Source organism: Mesocricetus auratus, unplaced genomic scaffold (genome assembly GCF_017639785.1).
Source record: "Mesocricetus auratus isolate SY011 unplaced genomic scaffold, BCM_Maur_2.0 Super-Scaffold_6723, whole genome shotgun sequence".
Classification (NCBI taxonomy): Eukaryota; Metazoa; Chordata; class Mammalia; order Rodentia; family Cricetidae; genus Mesocricetus; species Mesocricetus auratus.
The window spans coordinates 6049457-6074540 of NW_024429183.1; the positions used below are offsets into that span (position 1 = coordinate 6049457).

Below are 25084 nucleotides of genomic sequence, written 5' to 3' on the forward strand. Positions count from 1 at the left end.
TCTCTGTCCCTCTGTCTCTCTTTCTTTCTCTCTCTCTCCCAAATGGTGATGTATAACGATGTTAACCATCTTCAAGCTAGGAAGAGAACTCTCACCAGCCACACTGACACTTTGATATGAGACTTCCAGTCTCCTGAGTTACTACATTCCTGTTATTTAAGCCACTTGGCCTATGGTATTTCATGGTGACAGCTTAGGCTGACTAACACATCCTATCAACAGTATATGACCTATTTTATCCAACCACATACAGAACCATAGACTCTTTCCACCTCTCCTAAGCCATGATAACAAACTTATTTTGTGTACATACCAAAAGCATATTTCCCCCAACAACCCACCCACTGCGTGTGTCGTGTGTATCATATATGTGTGTGTTTGTGCAGTGTGCATGAAGGTACTTTTGCACATGTGTGTCTGGGGGCTTCCTCTATCAATCTTCACATTTTTTTGAGGCAGGTTCTCTCTGAACCTGGCTAGCTAGCCAACAAGTTCCACTAATACCCCAGTGCTGGTGTCGCTGCACGCCACCAGCTCAGCTGTCCTGTGGCTGTCAGGGATCCAAACTCTGGCACCCGTGCTTGCAACTGAACCAGTTCCTCAGCTCCACCGCGTCTGCCTCTGTGGCCCGGTTAGTGACCTTGTCTCCCGTACTGGGTCCTCTGCCTGACAAGCAAATAAACTGAGAATATGAACTTGCCCCTCACTAGGAATCGGTTGGAAGCTGCATTTGCCTGCCGGTTGGAAGCTGCATTTGCCTGGTGCCCTTCATAAGTTAGTCACGTGTTCTAAGGTCCTACTGGCCAATTTTGATGTCCTTTGAGAAAACATAAGGCCTCTGACACTCCACAGTCATAATGATCAATCCCTACATAAAGAGACTATTTGTCAAAGATTTCTTTTTACTGTTTTTAATTATGTATGTGAGTCTGTGTGCAAGCATGTGCACATGAGTACATGAGCCAAAGGGTCACTCTGAAGCTGGGGTTACATACATATGTGAGCTGCCTGATGTGTGGACTAGGAACCTAACTTGGGTCCTCTGGAGGAGCAAAATGAGCTCTTAATTACTGAGCCATCTCCCTAGCTCCAGGAGCTCCACTTTCATAGCTTGAAGCTAAGGTATGATTATGTGAGAGTCAAGGAAGAGATAAAACTTTTCAAATAAATTCCCCAACAAGACAGCAGGGGGCAGAACAGAGCAGCCTTCCCCAGAGGCTAAAAGGAAAGGCCCCAAGGTCAGGATAGCTTAGTCACTCACTATCTGGTACCTCTCTTAGCCAGGGTTACCCAGCTCAAATTTCTGAAGAAGACCATGAGATCTCTCACCTAGCTTCTGATGCTTCCAAGATGGGCTGAAGTTGACTCTGATAACAAAGTACACTTCCCTGGCCCACTTTCCCAAGCTCAGGAGAGGCAGGCTACAAACAGCATTTGATGGTCTCCTTATCATTTGAAGGTCTCTGGGACTGTGACAAGCTGCTAGGTACCACACCAAAATCAAGGTCCAGAACCTTGTTCTGAAAAGAACTACTCACAGAGCTGCAAATTCTCAGATCCCAGGAAACATGGGAGTGGGACCCCCCAAAAAACCCTGTTATTGTGACAAAACACATAACATAAACATATTATTACATAACACAAAACTGACTATAGTGATTATTCCAAAGTATATGATTCTGTAGCATTATACTCTACTTCTTAGTTGAGTCACACACCTGAAATCCCCAAAGCCAGGTCTAATTCCCCCCTACAGGGCACATTTGTCCTTTATTCTGTGGAAAGAGATCTACAAGCACACACTGATTCTGCTTTTTGCTTCCTTTAGGTGATGTCTCATCCAAGATGCCTTCCCAACTCCTGGCTTATGAGGAATACAAGATGTAGAGGCCCAGCATCTACAAATCCTCCCACTCAACAGAGAGAAGACAATATGAAGAAAAGCATTTTTTCCCTGAACAAAATGGCCACCACATGGACAAGTGGCAGAGCCTGAGGGTTTGTCACCAATGGGAGGTGGGTGCTGCTTTCTTCTAAGGAGTCAAGGATCTCCATGTTACAAGCTGATTTAAAAAAAAAAATCAAGATCCTGCCTGACTCAAAACCCCTAAAGCCAGGGTCATCCAAGAAGAGGCTGTTTCCAATAGTTCTCATTCAGGGACGCTGTGAGGCTGTGCACAAATATTTACTTTGATTTCCTAAGAAGCAAATTGGCCAGGAAAAGCTTTTAGATCACTCTTTTCCAATTCTTTAAATACTTGGTTAAATATTTATCCACCTGCTTTGCTTGGATTCAAGTTAGAGAGCTAACTACAGGGGAGGGTTCCCTAGGGTGGTTATGAGACTCAGTCCTCCCACTCCCTTTATTCTATGTGGAGAAAAATCAAACCTGTCTTTGGGGATTCCAGGAGTGTGACTCAACTAAGAAGTGGAGTAGACCCCCAACTTTCTATCTTCCAACTTGTGATAGGGAGGCAATGATTGATGACTTGCTAGAGAGTCATCCATGGACCAAGGTCCTAGGGCAGAAGGGGACGCCCATGGAGAGGGAATGAGTTAGGGGAGGAAATGATGAAGAGGAGGGTGAGTGAAGAAAGGAAGCTGAGGTCCGGACAGGAAATCAACCTGGCCTACAATGTGCACCCTCAACCCTTGTTCTTCCCCCCCTGCTCCCTCTTCACTACTAAGAAGGGCAAAGCCTATTGAGGTTCTCAGGTCACTGAACAGCTAAGAATCAGAGGATGTGAAAGGAAAATGCCGGGCATGTCTGAAAAGGAGGACATAGGGAGCAGAGAAGGGAAGAGTAAAGATCTGGAAGGCAGGGCAGACAGAAGAAAGCTGACCAGAGAGCAAGGAGCAGCAACTGAAGACACTTGGAAGTGTCTAAAGGGGATTTGCTTTAAAATGTGTCTGTGTGTGCAGTATACCCTCTCCTCCATCTTCCCACCAAGGGTTTAGTCAAATACAGTTTCTGAAGTTGGCTTGGACTTTGTGGGGGTTATTAAAGAATTAATAATTAATCCAGCAATGGGCAAAGATTGAGTAGTAAGCTGATGAGATGGTTCAGCAGACAAAGTCACTTGGCCTCCAAGCCTGGGGACCTTAGCTCAGTCCTTAGGGCCCACATGGTAGAAGGACAGAATTGACTCCCAAAGTTGTCCTTTGACCACAGGTTCACCATTGCACATGCACACACACACTAAACAAATATAATTTAAACTAAGAATGAGGAGATTCAATAATGTTTAAAGAATAAGGAGATCTTTTCATGCGTACCCAGGTTGTATAAAAGTGGGGAGGACCGAAATTCAGACTTGGAGAAAAGGAAAATTTTTGGTGTTGTAGTGACCAGTCCCCCATTTTAGCAGCCATTACAAGCTAACATGTCCTTGCATGACCTTGCCACTCCTGCCCTGGTCACTAAGGTCAGATGCCCTCCTGGTGACAAGGAACCAATCAAAAGTTAGTTGGCAGAGCTGTGCTTTACTCGGCTCTGGGTGTGCTTTACGGACAGTGCACAACAGTGACGTGCAGAACACAGCAACCGCCCTGGGAGGGCCTATGGGCCATAACAACCAGTTGACCAATCAACACAGGGTGGGTCACCCAAACCTGGAAGCGCACCAATCCTGAGACTGTTTCATACCCCTAGACACTCCTCTTATGATGCCCTTTAAGGTCCCTGCCTTGAGGTTGCTTGGGGTCTTTCTCCAGCCATTCGCCAAGGTGGCGGGGTGAAGGGCCCGAGCTAATGGGGTTAGCTCATTAAACATCTAATAAAAGACTCTTTGCTTTTGCATGGAAATGGGCCTCTTGGTGATTTTGGTGTTCAGAATTTGGGCACATTTGGGGGCTTGTCCTGGATCCTCGAAATCCACCACGACACCCCTTTTCACTGAGTCACGTGGCACCACGTCAGGTAGTTTTCTGTTTTTGCCTAGGCAAGTCTTTCAAGTTCTGCTTTCTGTTTCTGACTGTTAAAACTTTGGTCTTTGTTTCTGGTTGTTTAAGCTCTGGTTTCTGTGAAGCCTACACTCTGTGGTTTGGCGGTTCAGAGGAACCACTGGATTAGAATTGGGTTCCCCAAGCAACCAGCCGAGCAGGCTTGTTATCTGATTTGCTTCGATCCTCAGCCTGCAGGCTTGACAGGTCCTGAGCACCTATGTTTTGTGTGTGATTTTGTGTTTCTGTTGGGTACACTAGCGAGATCTGTGAAAACAAGATTAAGGGGGACGCCCCAATGCCTCATCTGGCTGGAGGTCTGGGTGGCAGCCAGGCTCCGCAGTCTGTAAAAAGGGGACTTAATCATGGGATTGAGTTGCCCAGTCTGTAAGAAGGGGATTTGGTCAGGGGACCAAATTGTCCCACTTGGCCGGCCATCTGTCTGATGGTTCTTGCAAGATTCTGTAGATTCTGAAGAGGGCCCTAATCTGTCAAGTCTTTGTAATGTGCTATGTGGTTGTTAGGTCTTTGTTTGTCCTGACTCTGACACACAGGAGTTCCAATGGAACAGCTGCCACTCTGGACTCCAGCTGGGTGCTTTTCCAATAAGTTGGTCCTGTGGCTGCTGACTTTGGCCTAGCCTAGCTAGTCGCTGGATCATCTTATCTCTCTGTCTCTGTCCTTGCCTGCCTGTGCACATGGTGTGGGTCAGGTGTCTTCTGTCTCTGCCCCAAACACATGGCTTGCTGGGCAGAAGTCCCTCCCACCCACACCCCCACCCCACCCCCACCATGTGCCATGGGTTAGAGCGTGCTGCGGCAGGATCTCCTGTCCCTGAGCACCTGAGCATGCAGTGAGGCAGCTGCTCTGATCTCCAACTGCTGCTGCAGCCCTCAGAGATGAGCCTGCTCCATGCCTGCCTTTGACATGTGCAGGATGTGATGATGGCTCTCTCTCTCTCTCTCTCTCTCTCTCTCTCTCTCTCTCTCTCTCTCTCTCTGCCCCACGCACATGGCATGCTGGCAAAGGAGCCATCTGCCAGCTTTCCCCTCCACCAGAGCTCCCTGCCCAAGCACACAGGGCTAGGGCAGGTAAGCCATTTGGCCAGATCTGGTCTTTCTGCAGAAATGGAATGGCCTTAAAGTTATCATAACCACAAGAGAAAAGGGAAAATGTAAATTGTTTACTATGGTATTTCATGTCTACAAATGCTAAATTTTAAAAATTAGTAATATAAATTAAAATTTTTGATCATATTGTTAATTCTGTTTAAAAAGTTGCCTATCTCTCAAAAATTATGTATGCTTGTTTTGTTAAAAAGTTCTGTGTTTTCTGACATAATCTAAGTTTTATTACAAGCATAGAGCTAAAACAAAAATGGTACAGGTTGCCCCCGCTTTGCAGTCAGTCACATAGCTGGCTGGTAGCCATTTTGCTGAAGTTAAAAGAGATACCTAAACCACTATCTTGACTAAAGGTGACCACCTGGAAGTTATGAGGTACCATCCTATAAACTAGTTTTTTATCCAGATTTAAAATGTTAATGCTTTTATACACAGGAATGCTAAACTTTGTAATTTAACAGTCACCCAGATAATAATGGTTTTAAAGGCCTAAAATATATTTTAATTTTCAATATTAAAAAAATTAAGGGATTTTAAAATTTCTTTTAAAAACAGTTTTTAAAATGTTTTCATTGTTAATGTTTATACTTAAAGAGCTTAAATTTAAATTTATTGTTTTTTTAAAGCTAAACCTGACAGTGTAAAGTTCTAGTTTTAAAAAAGTTAATAAAGTTTATGTTTTCAACAGCTAGCCTTAAGGCAGACAAACCTCTAATACTTCAGAGACCTGCAGAACATGGCATTTAAAATGTTAATTTAAAAGTTTATAATATCAGACAGGCTGCCAGATCCTAACAGTGACCCAAAGTCTCCAAATAAGATTACGAGGCACCCCGGTCCCTACACCTGGATTCCTGGATTGTGATGATGCTGACCAGTGAGCAAGATGCTCAAAGGTGACACCTGCTGCTGCCAGGACCTGGCCCAGAATGTGGACAAAGCTGCTGGACACTGGAAAATTGATTGCACCCCTTGTACTCAGACAAAACAAGGTCAGTCTTTTCCATGTCCCTCTTCCACAGAGGGAAAGAAAACTCACACCTTACAGATCTGGTGAAGATTGATGCTGTTCCTGATACTTGTGCCTCCAGTGCTAATAGAGGAGACTTGGGTAAGGCTGTACATGGACTCATACCTGTCACTTTTTAATAGATTCAGAAACTATAAAATTTATCCTTCTTAGATCTGTGAATGTATTAATGGTTGTCAGCTTGACACCATCAGGCAGCCAAATTGACAAGACTATAGTCAGCTTGGTAGCTCATTTTATTTATGTAAACATCAAGCCTTAATATGTCTCCTCAATAAGGATCAAAAGATATAAAAATATAAAATCTACTGTTCAATCAGGTTTTTAGGTTTATTTTGGTTGTCATCTAAGTATAAACTTAAAGGGCTTTTCATCAGGCCAAAGACACCTCTGTCCAATTCATACCTGGCTCCCTGGACAGAAGACAAATGTACACTACTAGCCCAAATCTGTAGTTTCTGCTAGGATGCAAAATACAGATACCCAGATATCTGCTTTTTCTGCAATGTAGATTTCAGTACCAATTGATAATGCTAATGTGTCTATAACCTTTATGTCCTTTTGTATAATAAAATTTACATAGGTTTCAGAGTATTAAAAGTCTTTGACACTCCCCTTACGCTGCCCTTTAACGTACCTGCCTTGAGGTTGCTTGGGGTCTTTCTCCAGCGGTTCACCATGGTGGCGGGGTGAAGGGCCCAATCTAATGGGGTTAGCTCGTTAAACATCTACAATAAAAGACTCTTTGCTTTTGCATGGAAATGGGCCTCTTGGTGATTTTGGTGTTCAGAATATGGGCACAACAGTATTGGCATGGCATGTAATACAAAGCATGGATAATAAAGATTTTCCCACAGAGAGAGTGCTAAATTGGGACTGGAAAGTATACATTTGTTACTTCAGAAAGAGTGTCTTGTCAGCTATCTGGTTGAGAGATAAAACAAACAGAAGACATCATCCAAGAAGCTTGCTCAGATAGCTTGACGTACAGTGAGCCATGACTCACAACCAGTGTTGGGTACAGGAAAAGGAAGTCAGCCCAGCCTTTGGTAGGAATATAGAAATACCTTTCTTGTAAAGAAACTGTGACAGGCCTAGAGGCATTTGATCTGCTATCTAGGTCAAATCAGGTGTATTAGCTTCCTGTTGTTGCTGTGACAAAACATCACAATGTCTGTGGGTGACTCTCACATTGTTCATGAGACCAGCTGCCTCCTCACAGCACCTTTGCTGTCTTTGGGCTATTAGCCCTGCAGCCTCAAATGATTTGAGTAGACATTTGCATTCCAGCTCCACTCTTCCTGGCTTGTAGTGAGTTCGGCCAAGGTAACAGAGATTTCAGACTCCAGACAGTCTAATAGATCAGATAGCCAGGATTCCTTTCCAGAACAGACCCTAGTAATGAGCACCCTGTTTGTCCTTGATTGAAAACAAGAAGCCAGCAGCAACAACACCTTCCAAAACCACGTTTGTATCAGTTTTGTCTAGAGCTGCGTCATCAAACTGATGACACACTAAATGGTGACTCCTGGGAATGTGCAGATTTACGTGTGTGTGTGTGTGTGTGTGTGTGGTTGTGTATGTATATGTACAGTTTTTATTTATTTGCGTATGTGTTTGTGCCTGTGTTAATTTCTGTGCACTCAGAAACCGGCAGAAGACACACAGAAGAGCAGCCTGCAGCTTGTAAATTCTTTTTTAAAGACTTTATTTTCTTTTTAAATTATGTATATGTGTGTGGGTGTGTGGTGCTATGTGCCTGTGGAAGCCAGAATGTCAGATCCCTGGGTGTGAGCTGCCCTACATGGGTTTTCTGGGAGGTGAACTCTTAGTCGCTGAGCCATCTTTTCAGCCCCCATTGCAAGTTTTTAAATTATCCCCCATCCATTCTTCATTTCTTGCTCATCCAAAAGTTTGTTCTTCTTATTTTTTCTTTATGTGTATGTGTGCATGCTCATGTGTTTGCAGGTACAAGTGTGCAGAAGTAGAGGGCAGATGACAACTTCGTGTCATTCCTCAGGCACATAACCTTCCTTCCTTCCTTCCTTCTTTCCTTCCTTCCTTCCTTCCTTTTTTCTTCCTTTCTCTCTCTCTTTCTTTCTTTCTTTTTGTGAGACAAGATTTCTCACTGGCCTAGAACTTATCAAGTAGTTATGCTATCTGGCCAGAAAACCCCGGGATCCACCTGTCTCATCTCCCCAGTGCTGAGGTTATAAGGTAATGAATGCCACCACACCTGTTTTATTATTATTATTATTATTATTATTATTATTATTATTATTATTATTATTTAGGGATTGAGAATCATACTCAGGTCTTCATGACTGTAAGACAAGCATTTTACTGACTGAGCCGACATTCCCAGGCTCTTACTTTGATTTTGAACCATTATAGTACCAAAGCTGATTACAGAGGTAAGAAGGTCAATAAGAACTCATTATCCTTCTGCTTCTGCCTCTGCCTCCCTGGTGCTGAGATTACACGCAGGCACCACAAGGCCTAACTGTATTTGTTCACCTTTTTACTGGTGCTGTTTCCTGCCAGATACTAAATCCATAGCACATACTCTGTGTGGGAGACCACTGACCTAAACTCTTACGGCACTTCCATAAGAACAAAGTCAGCAAAAGAAAAGCAACCTGGTCAATGGGCCAAGGAAAAGGCCACAATTAGTCACTTCAGTAAATATTTGCCGAATGGATGAGTCAAGGGCTGTGTGAGGCTCTGCTAGAGGTAACAGAGGGTACGGACAGCAGGAGAGGTGAGCTTTCCAAAGAGTTTGAAAATCAAAAGGCCAAGCTCAGAACAAAGACAAAGGTAAAGTGTTTCGTGTTTGTTGGGTGCTGGGAAAATTGCTTGGCTGGTAAAGTTCCTACTGTGCAAGCATGAGAACCTGAATTCATATCCAGTCCTTTCAATTAAAAAAGGAGAAATGATGGCAAATCCCTCAGTGCTAAGCAGGTAAAGAAAATAAGATCCTTAAGGTTTGCTGACTGGCCAATCTAGCTAAATCAGTCAGCTCCAGGTTCAGTGAAAGATCCTGTCAAAAGATAAGGTAGAAACCACCTCCAGCCTCCATATACATTTGCACACACATGTGTGCAAGTATACACTCATAGGCATGAGTACATACACACACACACACACACACACACACACACACACACACACACACACACACACACAAATACCAGAAACCTAGTTGGACCTTTACTTAGAATCAACTAATCTAACAGAGAGACTAAGGTCCACCTCAGAAGGCAGGAGCTGGGAGCACAGAGCCCACACCTGTCTGACTTCCTTCTCACCAGTGCTGAAACCCACGAAATACCACAGGTCTCCCAAACCTGAGGAAGGCCTGGGGAACTCCTGTGTGCAAACGTCTATGGGAGAAGGCCAGGGGTGACAACCCATGCAGAGACCATTGCTTATGAAATAGGATACCACCAGGTTGTTGACACACCCTAGACCCAACCAACAAAGGCGAGGACAACATCACAGTCAACCCTCGGGGATGGACCCAGGGCACCCAAGGTGCACAGAGTTCCTTCCTTGTTCAGCTTACAGAAAACAGCAGGGAGTTATGTTCAGAGAAGGCCGAAGGCAAGCTTCCCGAAGCACCAGCGTCACCTGTAGGATGCCACGAGCTGTGGCATCCTACAATGCTTACGTGTCAGCAGTCACAGTATGAAGACATCTAAGAGTCCCCCGATCCCCAGCAGTGAGCACAGTAATTAACAGAAAGCGGAGAAGTACTTTCGCATGAGAGGATTTGAAAGAAGAGAAAGGTCAACCGTGAAGACACTCGCTGACTCACTGTGACCCAGCCCTGCTTTTGTGTGCCTTGCTCTTGTGTAGCTTGCGAAGAATGCAAAGGCCCACATCTTGTGACAGGCACCACCTGACCTTGCGTCAGACTCACCTCCCATGCTGCTGACATTCACCAGCCTCCCCTTGGATTTTCTAAGGAGAGGCAGGAACACCTTAGTGACCTCCACTGCTCCGAGGAAGTTCACGGCCATGCATTTTCTGTAGCTGGTCATGGGAATGAGTTCTCCATCTATGGGAAAGTGGATGATCCCAGCATTGTTGACCACAGCCCACAGACCTGGGGACAAAACGAAGCAGCCGTGAGGGTGGGAGAGTCTGGAGCATGTGGGGAGTTTCATGCACTATGCTCTGGAACCAGCAAACACCTTTGAAATGGAGGCTCTAGGCAGAGCACAAACTGTCTAACCGGATGCCTTTGGAGAGCCTCTCCTTTTACAGTCTATTAGAGGCTGTGCTCATGCATGCCATGTAGATGCCGGAGGACAGCTTGTAGGAGTTGGTGGTCCCCTTCCCCCACGTGGATGGTAGTGACTGAACTCTTATCATCGGGCTTAGCTGCAGGCACTTTACTCCCTGAGATGGCCTACCATCCCAGGTCTTCTTTTGCCCAGTTCTTCTTCCTACAGCCAGGAAGCCGGATAGGCACCGTTTATGGGAACAGCTGTCACAACAAGAGGTGAGTTCCCAGTGTCACGGTGTGCCTGTTATGAAAGCAATGGTTCTCAGCCTGTGAGTCGAGACCCCCCCCACAGGAGTTACATATCAGATATAATACATATCAGATGTTTACATTATGATTCATAACAGAAGCAAAGTTACAGATATAAATTAACAATGGAATGATTTTGTGGCTGGATCACCACTGTATTAAAGGTCGGTGGTATCAGGAAGGTTAAGAACCACCGGCTTAGCCGGGCGGTGGTGGCACACGCCTTTAATCCCAGCTCTCCGGAGAAGGATGTAGACTGATGTCTGTGAGTTCGAGGCCAGCCTGGTCTACAGATCGAGTGCCAGGACAGGCTCTAAAAGCTGTCTCAAAAACAAAAAAATAAAAATAAAAAAGAACCACTGGCTTAAAGTTTCAAAGCCTGCTTCCTGCTGACAGGAGTATGTGACAACACTGTTAACACACTGCAGGGTGAGATGCCTGACAGTCTTCCCTCATCTCTAAGCTAAAAACCTAGAAACAAGAAGGAAAGCACCAACAGCAGGGGTGACCGCAATGTCCCCAACACCATGAGCCCTATTTCCTGGTCCAGACAATGTGTCTCCTTGAGCATCAGAATCACAGCACACCTAGTTTACACACACTCCTGGTCCTACCACCAGAAATCCTGAGTGCACAGGAGGCAGTACCTGAGCATCTGCCTTTCTGCTCAGTCCCAAGGGATGCTGATGCTGGAGTTGTAGACCAACCTTGGAAACCCCACTGGTACATTAGGATACGGTTTCTTCAGGCAACCCCAAGGCTCAGACTACCTCTCAGTCTATTAGATCAACCTGTGAGGTGGGAAAGAGAGTGGACCCAAGCACGAGGAGTGTTTAAACCTTGCCAAGATTCCAGTCAGGAACCACCCCCTAGAGAGAGAGGGAAAGAATAAATATAATAATTCAGGCAAAGCAGGAGACAGTTTAGCCTGGAGCTCTCCATCAGTTTTGGGTTGCTCAGGCCTCTCCTCTTGTAATAATGCACTTGGCTTGTGGCCTAGTTTCTTCTTCTGCACATATTACACACACACACACACACACACACACACACACACACACACACACCTGCAAACCATGTATCTAACAGCTTCAGAGGCCCTGCATAGTGCTACACACACTCCATCTCCTAACACCCACCCCTGGTAACAATCATATTCAGACAGTTTCTATCAAGTATATTCCCCACATACCCAGGTACAGACTAGAAGGTCTGATTCAGCCTGAACTGGTACTGGGTGTGTGTGCAGTAAGGTAAAACTGCATCCTCTAGTAACCTTTTAAGGAGAATCCCCTATGTGTCATCTTGTGCCTTTTTACAATCGGGTGTGTTTGTGACTAAAACCAGATGCATTATGGGAAGGGGCATGCACAGTACTGAAGTGGTTAGATAACCTAACCTATTAATCAAAACAGAGAGGCACCCAAACCACACTATTTAGTAACCAACCCTTCCTTCCCTTAAGCCTCTGAAAAGGAGATGGCAAGCTGTAGCCTGGGGCCTGTGAGTACAGCCACTCACGTGACCCAGAGTCAGTCTTCACAGCGTGTCCCTTGTGACCTGCACGGCCACTTTGCTCCCAATAAAACTGCTTTGGTTCTCTGAAAATCTCTTTGAGCTTTTGTTTTCAGTTCTTCCTATGAGAGACCAAGAGCCTGGAAACACACGGCCCGCACAGCATCCGGTAACAAGCCATGGGGGTTTCTTTCTGCTTTGAATCATGTTGTTCTGGAACACAAGTGGGAGACCTGAGGGGAACAGCGGTGACAGGACCCAGGGATGCTGAGCTAGACAGACTTGAACAGATCCTCTAGGTTCCTGGAGCTGCAGCACAATGTGGGGCAGTAGATCTCAAAGTGTGAACCACCAGCCACCCCCATCAGCAGCAGTGGCATCTGAGAACTTGTTAGAGATGTACATCTGAGGGTAGGGATGTGGCTGGATGGGTAGAGTGCTCACCTAGCATTCATAAAGCCCTGAGATCTAGCCTCAGCACCCCATGGAGGTACACACCATAATCCCAATACTTGGGAAGTGGAGATAGGATCAGGAGTTCTATTCCATCCTTGGCTATACAGAGAGTTTGGGGCCAGTCAGGGATACATAAGACCTCACTACAAAAAGAAAAAATATTTATTTATTTGTGTGTGTGTGTGTGTGTGTGTGTGTGTGTGTGTGGTGGTTTTGTGCACTCTGTGCATTAAACAGAGGCCAGACATGAGTGTCAGACTCCTTGGAACTGGAGTTACAATGGCTTTGAGCCATGGTGTGGTATTGGAAAGTGAACCCAGGTTATATAGAAGAACAGCAAGGGCTCTCAGCCACTGAAACATCTCTGCAGACCCAGACTTTAATTTTTAATGGGACTTGGAGTTTCAACAGAAAACATCTTAGTACTGGGCTCAGAGGTTGGTTTTCACATATAAAGAAATCATAATTTAGCTACCTTTAGTGGTTCATGCTTGTGATCCCAGCACTTGGAGACTGAGGCAGGGTTATTCTGCATTTGAGGTCAGCCTAGACTGCCTAGTGAGATCCTGCCTTTAAAAATGAACTTTTATAGGAAATTAGATGCACACTTCCTTGCTATTGTCTGTAGCAATTCATTTTCATCTTTGCTTTGTTTTCCCTTAATTTCTTTTTATTGGAAATAGGTTTTTTTTCATACAATGTTTCCTGATTACAGTTTCCTCTCCTTTTTCTTCTCCCAGTTCCTCCTAACCTCCCCTCCTTTTCTGTCTCTCATTAGAAAACAGACTTCTAAATGATAATAATAAAACAAAATATAAAGTATAGTAAGATAAAGCAAAACTAACACATTGGAATTGGACAAAACAAACAATCAGAAGGTACAAGAATCAGAGACCTACTCTTTCACATATTCAGGAACCCCATGAAAATACTAAACTGGGAGCCATAATATATACAGAAAGGACCTGGCACAGACCCATACAGACCCTGTGCACACAGCCTCAGTCTTTGTGAGGTCAGTCATATGAGCTTTAATCATGCTGAGTTAGAGGTCCTTGTTTTCTCGTTGTCCTCCAAGAGCCCAAGGGGAGGGAGTTGATGAAGACATCCTGTTTAGGGCTGAGTGTCACAAGTTCTCTCACTCTCTGCAAAATGTCTAGCTGTGGGTCTCAGTTTTTGTTCCCATCTACTGCAGGAGGAAGTATCTCTTATGATGGCTGAGAAAGACACAGGTCTATGAGTATAGCAGAATGTCACTAGGAGTCATTTGAAGGCACTTTTTGTAACCTGACTCGGGCCTGGAGTGAGCAGGCATGTGGGCCACCCATTCTGGCCCAGTGCACAGGAACTCAGGCCATAAAATTGAGCTCCCACATCCTTTCATGCCTGGGTACCATCACAGCATTCTGTGTCTAGAACTCATCACTCCATCACTCCAGTTAGGGCTGCCCTGCTGGACCTCATGAGAGGATTCTGCATCTAGTGTCTCCTATAAGACATTATTAAGTCAGCCTTGTGAGTGATGAGTGCAGCCCTATTGAGTAGTCAAAGATAAGGCCAGGAAAACTGTCTAGAAAAGACCTACTAGGGGCCTGGGGAGATGGCTCAGGGGTTGAGAGCTTACTCTTGCAGAGGACTCATTTTGTTCTGAGCACCCAGGTCAGGGTTCATGACTGCTGTCTCTGTTTCTGTTTCTGTTTCTGTCTCTGTCTCTGTCTCTCTCATACACACAAGAAATATTTTTTAAAAATGATATGCTAATCTTGCTGAGATACAATTCCCAATATCTAACAATCTTCCTTTATCTCTTCGCATCCCATTTATGAGTAAGTACTTAATGTTCTAGATATTGAATTGGGAGAAACAAGGGCCTTTACTGAGCATGGCTTACCTTGTTAAAGACTCATCTATTATCCCATTATAGAATAGTCCTTCAGCTACAAAATAAAGCAGGTCTTTTTCACTAGGAATGTCAGCTGTGAAAAAGATGGAACCTAGAGTGTCCAAGGCTTCCACAAACAGTCTCCAGCTGGTGAAAGCTAACACTAGTGAAAACAGAATTCAGAAAGCAGAAACCAAACCCCAGTGACATTACTGAGTGTCTGGATCCAGCTATGTCTGGAATCAACAATCCTATAAGAAAATAAAAAAACAGGTTCTTTCTTTGCAGTTAGTACATTTGCACTAGGTTGGGTCACTTGCAGCTGAGTGAGTTCTAATATGCTCATGCGTCTATTCTCAAGGAAGGTGACAAGGAGTGGGAGAGGAGGTGGACTGCAGTAGTGAGGTGATGCGGTAGTAAGAAAGGCATAAGGATGAGTCTGGAAAAGGAAGCAGTACAGCTCAGCGCACCAGGAAAGCTTGGAAGGGATGGCACAGATGAATGGTCCCTGCAGGAGCAGGGAGCATCTGTCACAAAGACTCTGTTGGCAATGACAATAGTCATAGGAACCAGAAGTAGAGATGGAAAATCAAGAAGGTAGAAGCTGGACTACAGCAATGGGGAATGTCATTCTGTTCTGGAATGTTCCAGAATGTACCAAGTGTACTATACTACAGAGAAATGGTTTGACAGACCGTAATCCCATGAAGCTTCAATCATTGTTAAGGTGCTTGCATTGTGCATGGGCAGAGGGGGAAGCCCAGGGCCAGACAATGAGCCATGTGCAAGGCAAATCACAACTACAGAGTAACTTGCTCCAGAGGTTCTGTATTCCAGAGGTTCTAGAGAATGGGTGACACTATAAGAGATGTGTGTTATGAAGATTATGTCCCACTGGAAAATAATGGAGAGTTCAGGTGAGAGGAGGCTATTCGGGTAGCCAGTCAGACAGAAATGAGGCCATTGGGGTATCCATACAGGCAGCAAGGAGGCTATTGGGGTGCTTAGACAGGAGCTAGTGAAGGCTTACAATGAACCACAGCATCTGGAGATGTTGGGAAGAATCTAGGTGACAAATATCTAGGGGATAGAACTGACAGAACTCCAGGCCAGTATGGCAGAGAGCTCAGCTGTCAAATTAGAGGTCTCAGTGACTCACCCTCTCCCAGGTCCCTGGCGCAAATGATTGGGTATGCAGGTAAGGAAGTCGACTTTCAAGTTGGCGTTTGGGGAAAGATAACAAGGTCATCTCTGAAGATAGTGAGGTTAAACCTCTGGGATATGAGTGGAAATGTTTGGACGATAATTTTGTGTGTTTAAGTCCAGATGTGAGGAAGCATAGACAGGTAGGCTGCATAGTTTTGGAGGGCATTAGTGTAAATTGGTTTTTCAACCCTGACCAAACATTAACATCACCTAGGGAGATTTAAGAAGTAAAAACTGCTGAGATGGCTGAGGGATGATGTATTGGGTTAGGTGCTCAGCGCATAAGCATAAGGACCTCCAGTCCCCACATAAAACTGTGCTGTAACACCAGCACTATGGGGAGAAGGGGGACAGATGGATTCCAGGGGCTTGTTGGCCAAGCAAATTGGGCAAAATAGCAAGCTTCATGTAAAAAACACAAGATGGAGAGCAACAGAAGACACTGACATTGACCTATAACCTGTGCGTGCTCACACACAAGCATGCACAAACACACACACACACACAGTGTGTGTGTGTGTGTGTGTGTGTGTGTTGGTGTCTGAGTCTCTCACTGAGTAACAATTGAACTTTGGCCTGGAGGCACTCAGACATAGCCACCCCCAGGTCATGGGACTGGGACTTCAGAAGGGACTCACATATGCTTAACACCCCAATGTCACCATCTGGAATTTCTCAATCAGTTACTCAATGAGGGGACTCTCTCTCACTTTCATCTCACATTGGGTTCCACAGGGTATATACCTCACTCTGAAAACAAACATGGGTATTTCCAAGTGTCCCACCAATGTGCAGAGGACAGAGAGCCCTTGGCATAATAGAGTGGTCTGATTCAGGAGTGGGGAGTGGATGTATCCAAATGGGAAGATTCATATTTGATGGAGGGAGGAGGAAGAGACCAATCCAGGAAGCAAAGAGAACAGCCAGAGGGCTGGAGAGCAAAAGGGAGGCTGGGGACCCCATATCTGAGCAGGGAACGCCCTCTTGGAACAGTACGGAGAAGAGGACTTTGGCCTTCAAGATGATAGTGGTAGCTCTGACCAGAGCAGGTAAGGAAATGTGAATTCACGTGTTCAGGCATGAAGCAATGGAGACAAATGGAGACTTGGCCACACAGTCCTGTGGCTGTTTGTCAAGCTGGGAAAGACTAATGCATGCAGATATTGCTGGAAGAAGGCAAAGAGCAGGGGTAGGAGAGTGACTACAGTGACCAAGATAACATGGGAGGGAAGGTGATAACATATGCTTTAAGAGACGGTGGGGCTAAGTTGGTAAAATGCTCACCTAGCAAGCATGGGGACATAAATTCAATCCTCCAGAACCCACATCTTAAAAAGCCTTCATGGTGGTAGGCACTTATAATCCCAGCAGTGAGGAGTCTGAGACAGGTAGATCCCTCGGGTACACTGGCCAGCCAACTTTGCCTAACTGGTGAGCTCCAGGCTACTGAGATACCCTGTCTCAAAAGACAAGATGGGAGGTACATTGGAAACAACAGGCAAGGTTGTCTTCTGTCCCCCACTCCTCACACAGAAGCACACACGCACACATGCATGCACATATACACACTCCAGCACATAGATTCTGTACATTCTTTGAAGAGACAACATGCATCTGAGTCACTCCAGACATCTTTGTGTCTTACAGGCTCTGGCACACATCATGGTCTCAGTACAAGTGTTCTCTGGTGCAGTCAGCAGCCATGGTCATCAGAGGTGGTGACAAGAGATGGGCATTGGTGAGTGGGGTGAAGAGGAATCAAGAAAGTCAGTACCTTTGTCTTGTGTCTTCTCCATGACTTTGCTGTGTGCATCTTTTATCTGCTCTATCTTGGTGACGTCCATCTGGAGCACCAAGAGGCGCTCGGAACAGGTTTTTCTCAATTCCTCTGCCCCTGAGCCTTTTGCATCCAGCACTCCAGCAAACACTGTGAAGCCCAGCTTGTCCAGGTGCTTGGCCAACGCATGACCGAAACCAGAATCAGCGCCTGCAACAGTCGAGACAACACAAGGTGAGCTCGAACCAATGCAAGAGGAGAGATTCCTTCATGAATTGCACATCACATGATGTTTGTGATGGTCTCTGCTCCTTGAAGAAAGAAAACCTGGGAAGTTTCTTTGGTGGCTAAGTAAGAAAATAGTGGGGAAGTCAAGACAGACAACTTTTTTTAAAATTTATTTTTCAGTTTAAATTTAGATAAGAAACAAGGTTGCTTCACAAGTCAGTTCCAGGTCCCTCTCTCTTTCCCTCCCCTCCTCCCATGCCCTTCCCCCAACCCCCCATTATCCCATCATTTCCCCAGGGAGGGTGAGGCCCTCCATGGGGGTGTCCATAGTCTGTCATTTCATCCAGGGCAGGGCCTAGACCCTCCCCCAAGAGTTCAGGGTGAGAGTGCACCTCACATTGTTGGATGGGAGTCCAAAGTCCGTGTGTATACTCGGGATGAGTACTGATCTGCTGCCCAAGGCTCAATAGATTACCTAGGCCTCCTCACTGACACCCACATTCAGGGGGTCTTGATCAGTCCCATGCTGGATTCCCAGGCTGATGACTCGGATTCAAGAGTTAATCTTTGTCAGGTCAGCTGTTTCTGGGGGTTAAACCAGCCTAGTCTTAATCCCTTTGGTCATCAGTCCTCCCTCTCTGTTACTGGCTTTCTTGAGTTCAGCTCAGTACTTAATCGAGGGAGTCTGCCTCTTCTTCGATCAGCCACTAAATGAAGTTTCTGTTTCCCAGACTCTCTGGCCATGGGATTGTAGGCTGGCACTCCCCAGATCTAAAATCCATATATGAGAGAGTACATGCCATGTTTCTCTTTTTGTGACTGGGTTACCTCACTCAGGATGGTTTCTTCTAGTGTCATCCATTTGCCTGCGAATCTCAGGATTCCATTGTTTTTTTTTCTGCTGAATAGTACTCCATTGTGTAAATGTACCACATTTTCTCTATCCACTCTTCGGGTGAGGGACATCTAGGTTGCTTCCAAGTTCTGGCTATTACAAATAATGCTGCTATGAACATAGTGGAACAGACATCTTTGTTGTATGAATGGGCATCTTTTGGATATATGCCTAAGAGTGGAGTTGCTGAGTCTTGTGGTAGGTTTATTCCCATTTTTCTGAGGAATCTCCATACTGATTTCCAAAGTGGCTGAACCAGTTGGCACTCCCACCAGCAATGGAGGAGTGTCCCCCTTTCACCACATCCTCTCCAGCATAAATTGTCTTCGGTGTTTTTGATTTTAGCCATTCTGACAGGAGTGAGATGGTATCTCAGAGTTGTTTTGATTTGCATTTCCCGGATGGCTAAGGATGTTGAGCACTTTCTCCAAGACAGACAACTTAAAGGGATGTTGGAAAGCGTTCAGTGAGCATACATGGAAAGGGAAGGCTGGAAGACTAGTCTCTCTCTCTCTCTCTCTCTCTCTCTCTCTCTCTCTGTGTGTGTGTGTGTGTGTGTATGAGCGCGCGTGTCTGTATCTCTGTCTGTATCTCTATCTGTATCTGTCTGTCGCTTGTGTATCTCTCTGTGTCTCTGTGTGTTTCCATCTCTCTATTTGTCACCCTCCCTCTCTCTTATTGTTTGACACAGAATCTCAACATGCAGCCCAAGCTGGCCTTTAATTCCTCCTGTATCCCCGACTGACCTTGAGCTCATGGCAATCCTCCTGCCTCAGCCTCCCAAATTCTGGGATTAAGGGAATGAATCACCGCACCTGTCTTGTACTGTTTTCCATCTTTGTTACAACAAAGTACTTGCTTTTCTTGTTTGATTTCTTTGTCTAAAGGCTTTGCTGGGTAGAAGGAAGATCCCTGGCTCTGCAAGTATGGAAAAGCATGCAAAGAGAGAGGGCAGCATGCCCAGTGTCTGCAAACACTGCCCGAGAGACAACAGAGGAAACTGTAGGAAAGTGTAAGCACATTTCTCTCTGATTCTCAGGTCAAGGTATAAAACATCAATCCTCTCATAGTTTCACATGACAGCTTATACAACTTAGCTGGGAGAATATTATGGACCCTACAAAACTGGCCTTGTACCCACAAGTGTGAGACAGAAATATTTGGAATTTTAAAGTTGAAGTCATCATGATCACAAGATCAGCCTCTGGACCATGTCATGGGAAATGCCTAGCAGTTAAAATGTTTACCTGTTGAGTCAGTAAGACTCATTTTCCTCTAGCTGTGTCTTATAACCTTCCTGCAAGCCTTGAGGGTTCCCTCTTGTCAGTGGTTGGGAGCTCTGGTCAGGCAACCATCCCAGACTGATCCCACACAGTGCCCTACAAAGAAGGATATGAATTATCCTGAGAATAACTATGCAGGTTGCAGGGAAAATAAATATTTCATGGGGCGGGGGACCTATTTATGTTTCTGTTACCATTAGCACAGTGGGCTATTTTGGGGGCTTTGGAACTTAAAGGCCTTGGTTTCTCTTGAAGGTTTGCATTGATATTAGGCCACCAGTATGAGTCCTCTTTGGAAAGAGAACCATTCGGCTATCAGAGCTTTGGGCATGGTCTGGTTCTGTTTGGTACCAGGGTACATGTTGCCCCCTAGACCACAGAGACAGGTGAAAAGGGTATTTATTGGTCCTTCTTTTAATTATTTTTTTTCAGAAAGGGTCTCACTCACACTAGCTCAGGTGAGTCAGGATGACTGGTCTCAAATTCATGACAATCGGCACTGCCTCGACCTCCTAAGTACTGAGATCACAGGTATGATGGATAATTCCACTCCCAAGAAAAATGAATACATATAGTACACATGGATGTCCATGGCTGCATTGTTCACAGTAGCCAAGAAAAGGAACCCGACTGCCTGATGAACGGGCAAACAAAAGTGGTCTATACATAAAAGGAATGTAACTGATTAATAAAAATGGAACAATGTAATGACACAAGCTACCAACATGGATGAACCTTGGCAACAGTTGCTGTGTGACAGAAGCCAGGTCAAGGAGTGTGAGATGTTGACCTTGACCACACTTTCTCAGGGTAGAGAATGACTTTGAACGCATCTTCACAGGCAAGACTTTGGAACATAAACTCAGGATCTACCTAGTCCAGGAAAGGTCCTGGGGAGAGCCTGGCACTGAGTAGGAGTGAGTTACAAAATGAGAAGAGTCCATGATGAACCCTGCTTAAGGGCTGGCACTCTGGACACTAGCCAGGGTGAAGAAATCCCCCTGCCCCTTCTGTTCTGGGAAGTGACTCACTACTGTGATCCCCCTTGTAGCCAGCATGCTGGCACAGACCGGTCACCCTTGTTTCTTGGAAGGCTGCGACACGAGGATTGCCACTTCAAGGCCTGCCTGGGAAACTCAGTGAGACCCTTATCTCAAAATAAAAGACTGAAAAGAGGATTGGGGAGGCGGCATGAAGGTAGAGCGGAGGCTAGAAACAGTGAATCGCGACTTGGAAATCTCCTCCATCAGACTAACCCATGGGCATATCCGTGGGGCATTTTCTCTGTTAATGAATGATAGATGTGGAAGGGTCCAGACCTCCGTGAGTAGTGTCACCCCTGTGTGGATGATCCTGGATTGAATAGGAAAGCAGGCTGAGCAAGCCTATAAGCAGCCTTTGTCCTTGGCCTGTGCTTCAGTTCCTATACCAGGGTCCTGCCTTGAGCTCTTGCCCTGACTTACCTTTATGGTGGGCTGTGACCTGAACGTATAAGCCGAGTAAACCCTTTCCTCTCCATGATGTTTTTGTCAGTGTTTTACCATACACAACAAAAAGCAAATGATGACACTCCAGTAGCCCCTCTCCAAAAAATAAGGAACCCCTGTCCTCACGGGATTCAGAGGAGACTCACAAATCTCTCTTTTGCTGGACTAGGATAAAGTCAGATCCAGGGCCTCCAAATCCTTTTTATGTTTTATTTTTATCTCTTGATTGATTAGCTGACTTGCTTGTACCGCTGATACACTGTAGCAGTAATGTACCCAATTTTGCTAAAGGTTCTGTCCTTTCCCTGGGTCCTGGCACACCCTCCATCTGAGCCACCAAGTCTCCTCTTCTTCACAGCCCCTCCTGAGGCTGGGCTGACTTCAGGCGTTCCAATTAGCCTGATCCAGATGCTGATGGTCTTGCCACACCCCAAATACCCAGTTCTTCCTGACCTTCTTGGCTTCTCCCGATAGAAGCAAAATCCTCATGGCCTGTCCTTGAGACACACACAGGCATTTAGAACAGAGTGTACTCCCTTCTCCTGTTGTCCCTGCCTGATCTTGCAATAACCCTGAAGAATGGTCTCTCCAAGTTAAACAGGATCCTTTGGATTGTTCACTACATTGTTTGTTTATTATTTCTCTCTCTCTCTGCGTGTGTGTGTGTGTGTGTGTGTGTGTGTGTGTATGCACGCATGCGCGCGCGATCTCGAGTGCGCATGCATGGTCATGTGTGCCATGGCACACATGTAGAGGTCAGGGATCCACTTTGAAGAGTCAGTTCCCCCTTCTGCCTTTACCAGGCTCGTACCACAGGCACCTTTACCCACTGAGCCATCTTGCTGGCCCAACTGGCCAGTGAATTATAAAGTCACTATATGTGAGAGACCACCCACTATGCTCATTTGTCAGGGGGTGTAGCATTGAGACCAGGTGCTAAACTGATCTCCTCTCCTGCCTCTGTATGTGGCGGAAGGGGAGGGTGCTTCTCAGTGGAAGCGTCCAGATCTGCAGAATGGGCTTAAAGGGGTTGAATAGCCTGATGTCTGCGAAGTGTTTGCACAATGGTGAGTCTAGGCAATAGCTCTGGAAGACTCTTTTAAAAATAAGTTGTTCCCCGGGCATTGGTGGTGCACGTCTTTAATCCCAGCACTCGAGAGGCAGAGGCAGGCAGATCTCTGTGAGTCTGAGGCCAGCCTGGTCTACAAGAGCTAGTTCCAGGACAGGCTCCAAAACAATACAGAGAAACCCTGTCTCTAAAAACCAAAAATAAAAAAAGTTGTTCATGGTGGCATAAGCTGTGACCCAAGCTGAGGCAGGAGGATTGGTATGAGTTCATTCCAGGCCAATCTTTGGCCGTATGATGAATCCCAGACTGGCCTGAGCTTCAAAGAAAGACCCTGTTTCAAAAACAAAATCCAGCTATTACAAAGAACTACAGAGTAATGCTAAGAGCAGGAGCAATATGCTTTCCTGGGGAAGAGCATACAAGTCACCCAGTACCGAATGCTAGCCCTGAGAACAGATATATTCACATGACATTTACAGACTGAGAGGGTTGTGTTTATGGATTTAAGAATATACACACATAAATACACACATATGTTTAACAACAGTTAAAGCAAAATCAGCCATAAACTTGAAAGATAGCGTGGGGGTACATGAGAGGGTATGGAGGGAGGAAATGGAAGGGGGAAATGTTACAATTATATTAATATCTCAGAAAAATAGGTAAAGGTTTTAAAGCGCAAATATTATGAACCAGCTGAAGGATAAATAAATATGCACAAAAGCGTTTTTAATCCAAAAATGAAATAAAAGTGACACCATGCTCTCTTTTGGGTTCTCAAGTCTTTTACGGGGAGTGATGGTCAATGGAAACTTCATCCCTCCTGTCAGGCTGCTGAGCATCATGGGTGAGACTACTGCCTGACTCTGTCTTCCACAAATGAACCTCATGGAAAGTGCACTGAACCATTTGAAGCCTAAACCTCTTTGTGGGAAAAGTAAGGTTCTAGTCAGCCCATCTCCTGGGCTGACCTGAGTGGTCAGAGTCCAGTGCTGCTCAGAACACCTAGCATGTCATAAATGGCTGTAGCCAACAGGCTCTGTTCCTCACAGGGGATGAGACATAACTGTGCTGTTCCTCACAGGGGAGGAGTGCTGGTTGTCATTTGTACGATGGCCCAGAGGCTACGTAGAGGTCAGTGAACCTTAGGAGAGCGGAAGGCTTGGGAGCCGAGATGAGATAACCTATGTGTGTTCATAAAGCCTGGAGCCCAGAGTGAAGCCAGGCCAGGAGACCCAAATGTTTCCTCAGAGTTATTCCACGATACAGTTGCTCAGAACAGTCTCTCCCAAGCTTGATTGCAGCATGATTACCCAGTGTCACTGACAGCCCCTCTGGACCAGGGGAACAGGAAACCTTATTATCACCACGTCACAGAGGAGAAAGCAGGCGTGGAAGGTTCACTGTCTCAGCTAGGGCTGCCAGAGGTAGTCTAGATGCAGATGGGGATTTGGGCATAAACCCTGGGGGATGAAATTGTCATACCCTGCACTGCAGAGGTCTGAGCCTAGACCGTGAGTGAGGAATGGGCATTTAGGAGGCTGTGGAATAAGGGTGCCCAAAGAGGAAGGAGGGGGCCTTTTTAATTTTAGTTTGTTAAACTGAATTACAATAGGCCATTTTCATGTTAGTGTACGATGGTCTTTAAGCATAACCCTCCTCTTGCCCTTCTAGATTCCCATCAGTCCCCTTGGTTCCCTAGTTAATTCCACATCTACTTTCAAGTCATCTGTACATATATGATCTTACAAAACCTAGGAAGCACACATGGCAGAAAGCATGTGATCTCTCTCTCTCTCTCTCTCTCTCTCTCTCTCGTGTGTGTGTGTGTGTGTGTGTGTGTGTGTGTGTGTGTGTGGTGTGTAAGACCAGAGGTCAATGCCTGGTGTCTTTCTCGATCACTCAGTCACTCCCCTGCCTTGTTTGTTTTCTGAGACAGGGTCTCTCACTGAACCTAGAGCTCACCAAGATGGATAAACTGGCTGACGATCGAGCCCTGGGATGCCCCTGTCTTCACCTTCCCAGGGCTAACTGCCACACCCAGCTTTTGGACATGAGTACCAGGGATCAAACTCTCAGGTCCTCATACTTGTGCACCAAGCACCTTACTGACTCAGCCATCACTCCAGTCCCAGTATTTGTCTTTCTGAGTCTGACTTAATTTACTCCCTATGAGCATCTCCAGTTGTGTCCATTTCCTAGCTAATGAAATTATGACATTCTTCTTTGTGGCTGAAAAAGCTGCCATTGTTGTATTCACCACATCTTCCTTGTCCACTCCTCTGCTGTTGGACACCTAGATTGTTTCCATAACTTAACTCCTGTGAATAGTGGAATCTTTGTCATCAGCGTTGACCATGCTTGACTCATAATGACAATCAGATCACCAGACCATGTGGAATAGATAGCCAACTCAGCAGAGGGCCAGAAAGTCCTGAGGTCTTAGTGGTATCCTTTGCAATCGTTCTGTTGCTAGTGACTTAGACACCCATCAGCTGGGAGCAAGCACTGAGTGCTAGAGACCCATTTGGGCAAGCGTTGAGTAAATTCTATACAGCACTTAAATGTAAAATTGTCATGAAAGCCATTACCATATTCAATGCAATTCCCATCAAAATCCCAGCACAATTCTTCAAAGACCTTGAAAGATCAA

At 45.6% G+C, this 25084-nt stretch overlaps 1 protein-coding gene across 1 annotated transcript in view; it reads right to left on the minus strand.

Annotated features, from left to right (window-relative positions):
- Positions 1 to 25084, minus strand: part of Hsd17b2 (hydroxysteroid 17-beta dehydrogenase 2) — a 74449-nt gene that overhangs the window by 16806 nt on the left and 32559 nt on the right. Inside the window, exons 2-3 of the mRNA XM_005073194.4 lie at positions 17467 to 17679; positions 10019 to 10204 (exon numbers count right to left, since the gene is read on the minus strand). Of these exons, the coding sequence (XP_005073251.1) occupies positions 10019 to 10204; positions 17467 to 17679 (399 nt within the window). The remainder of the gene's footprint in view (positions 1 to 10018; positions 10205 to 17466; positions 17680 to 25084) is intronic.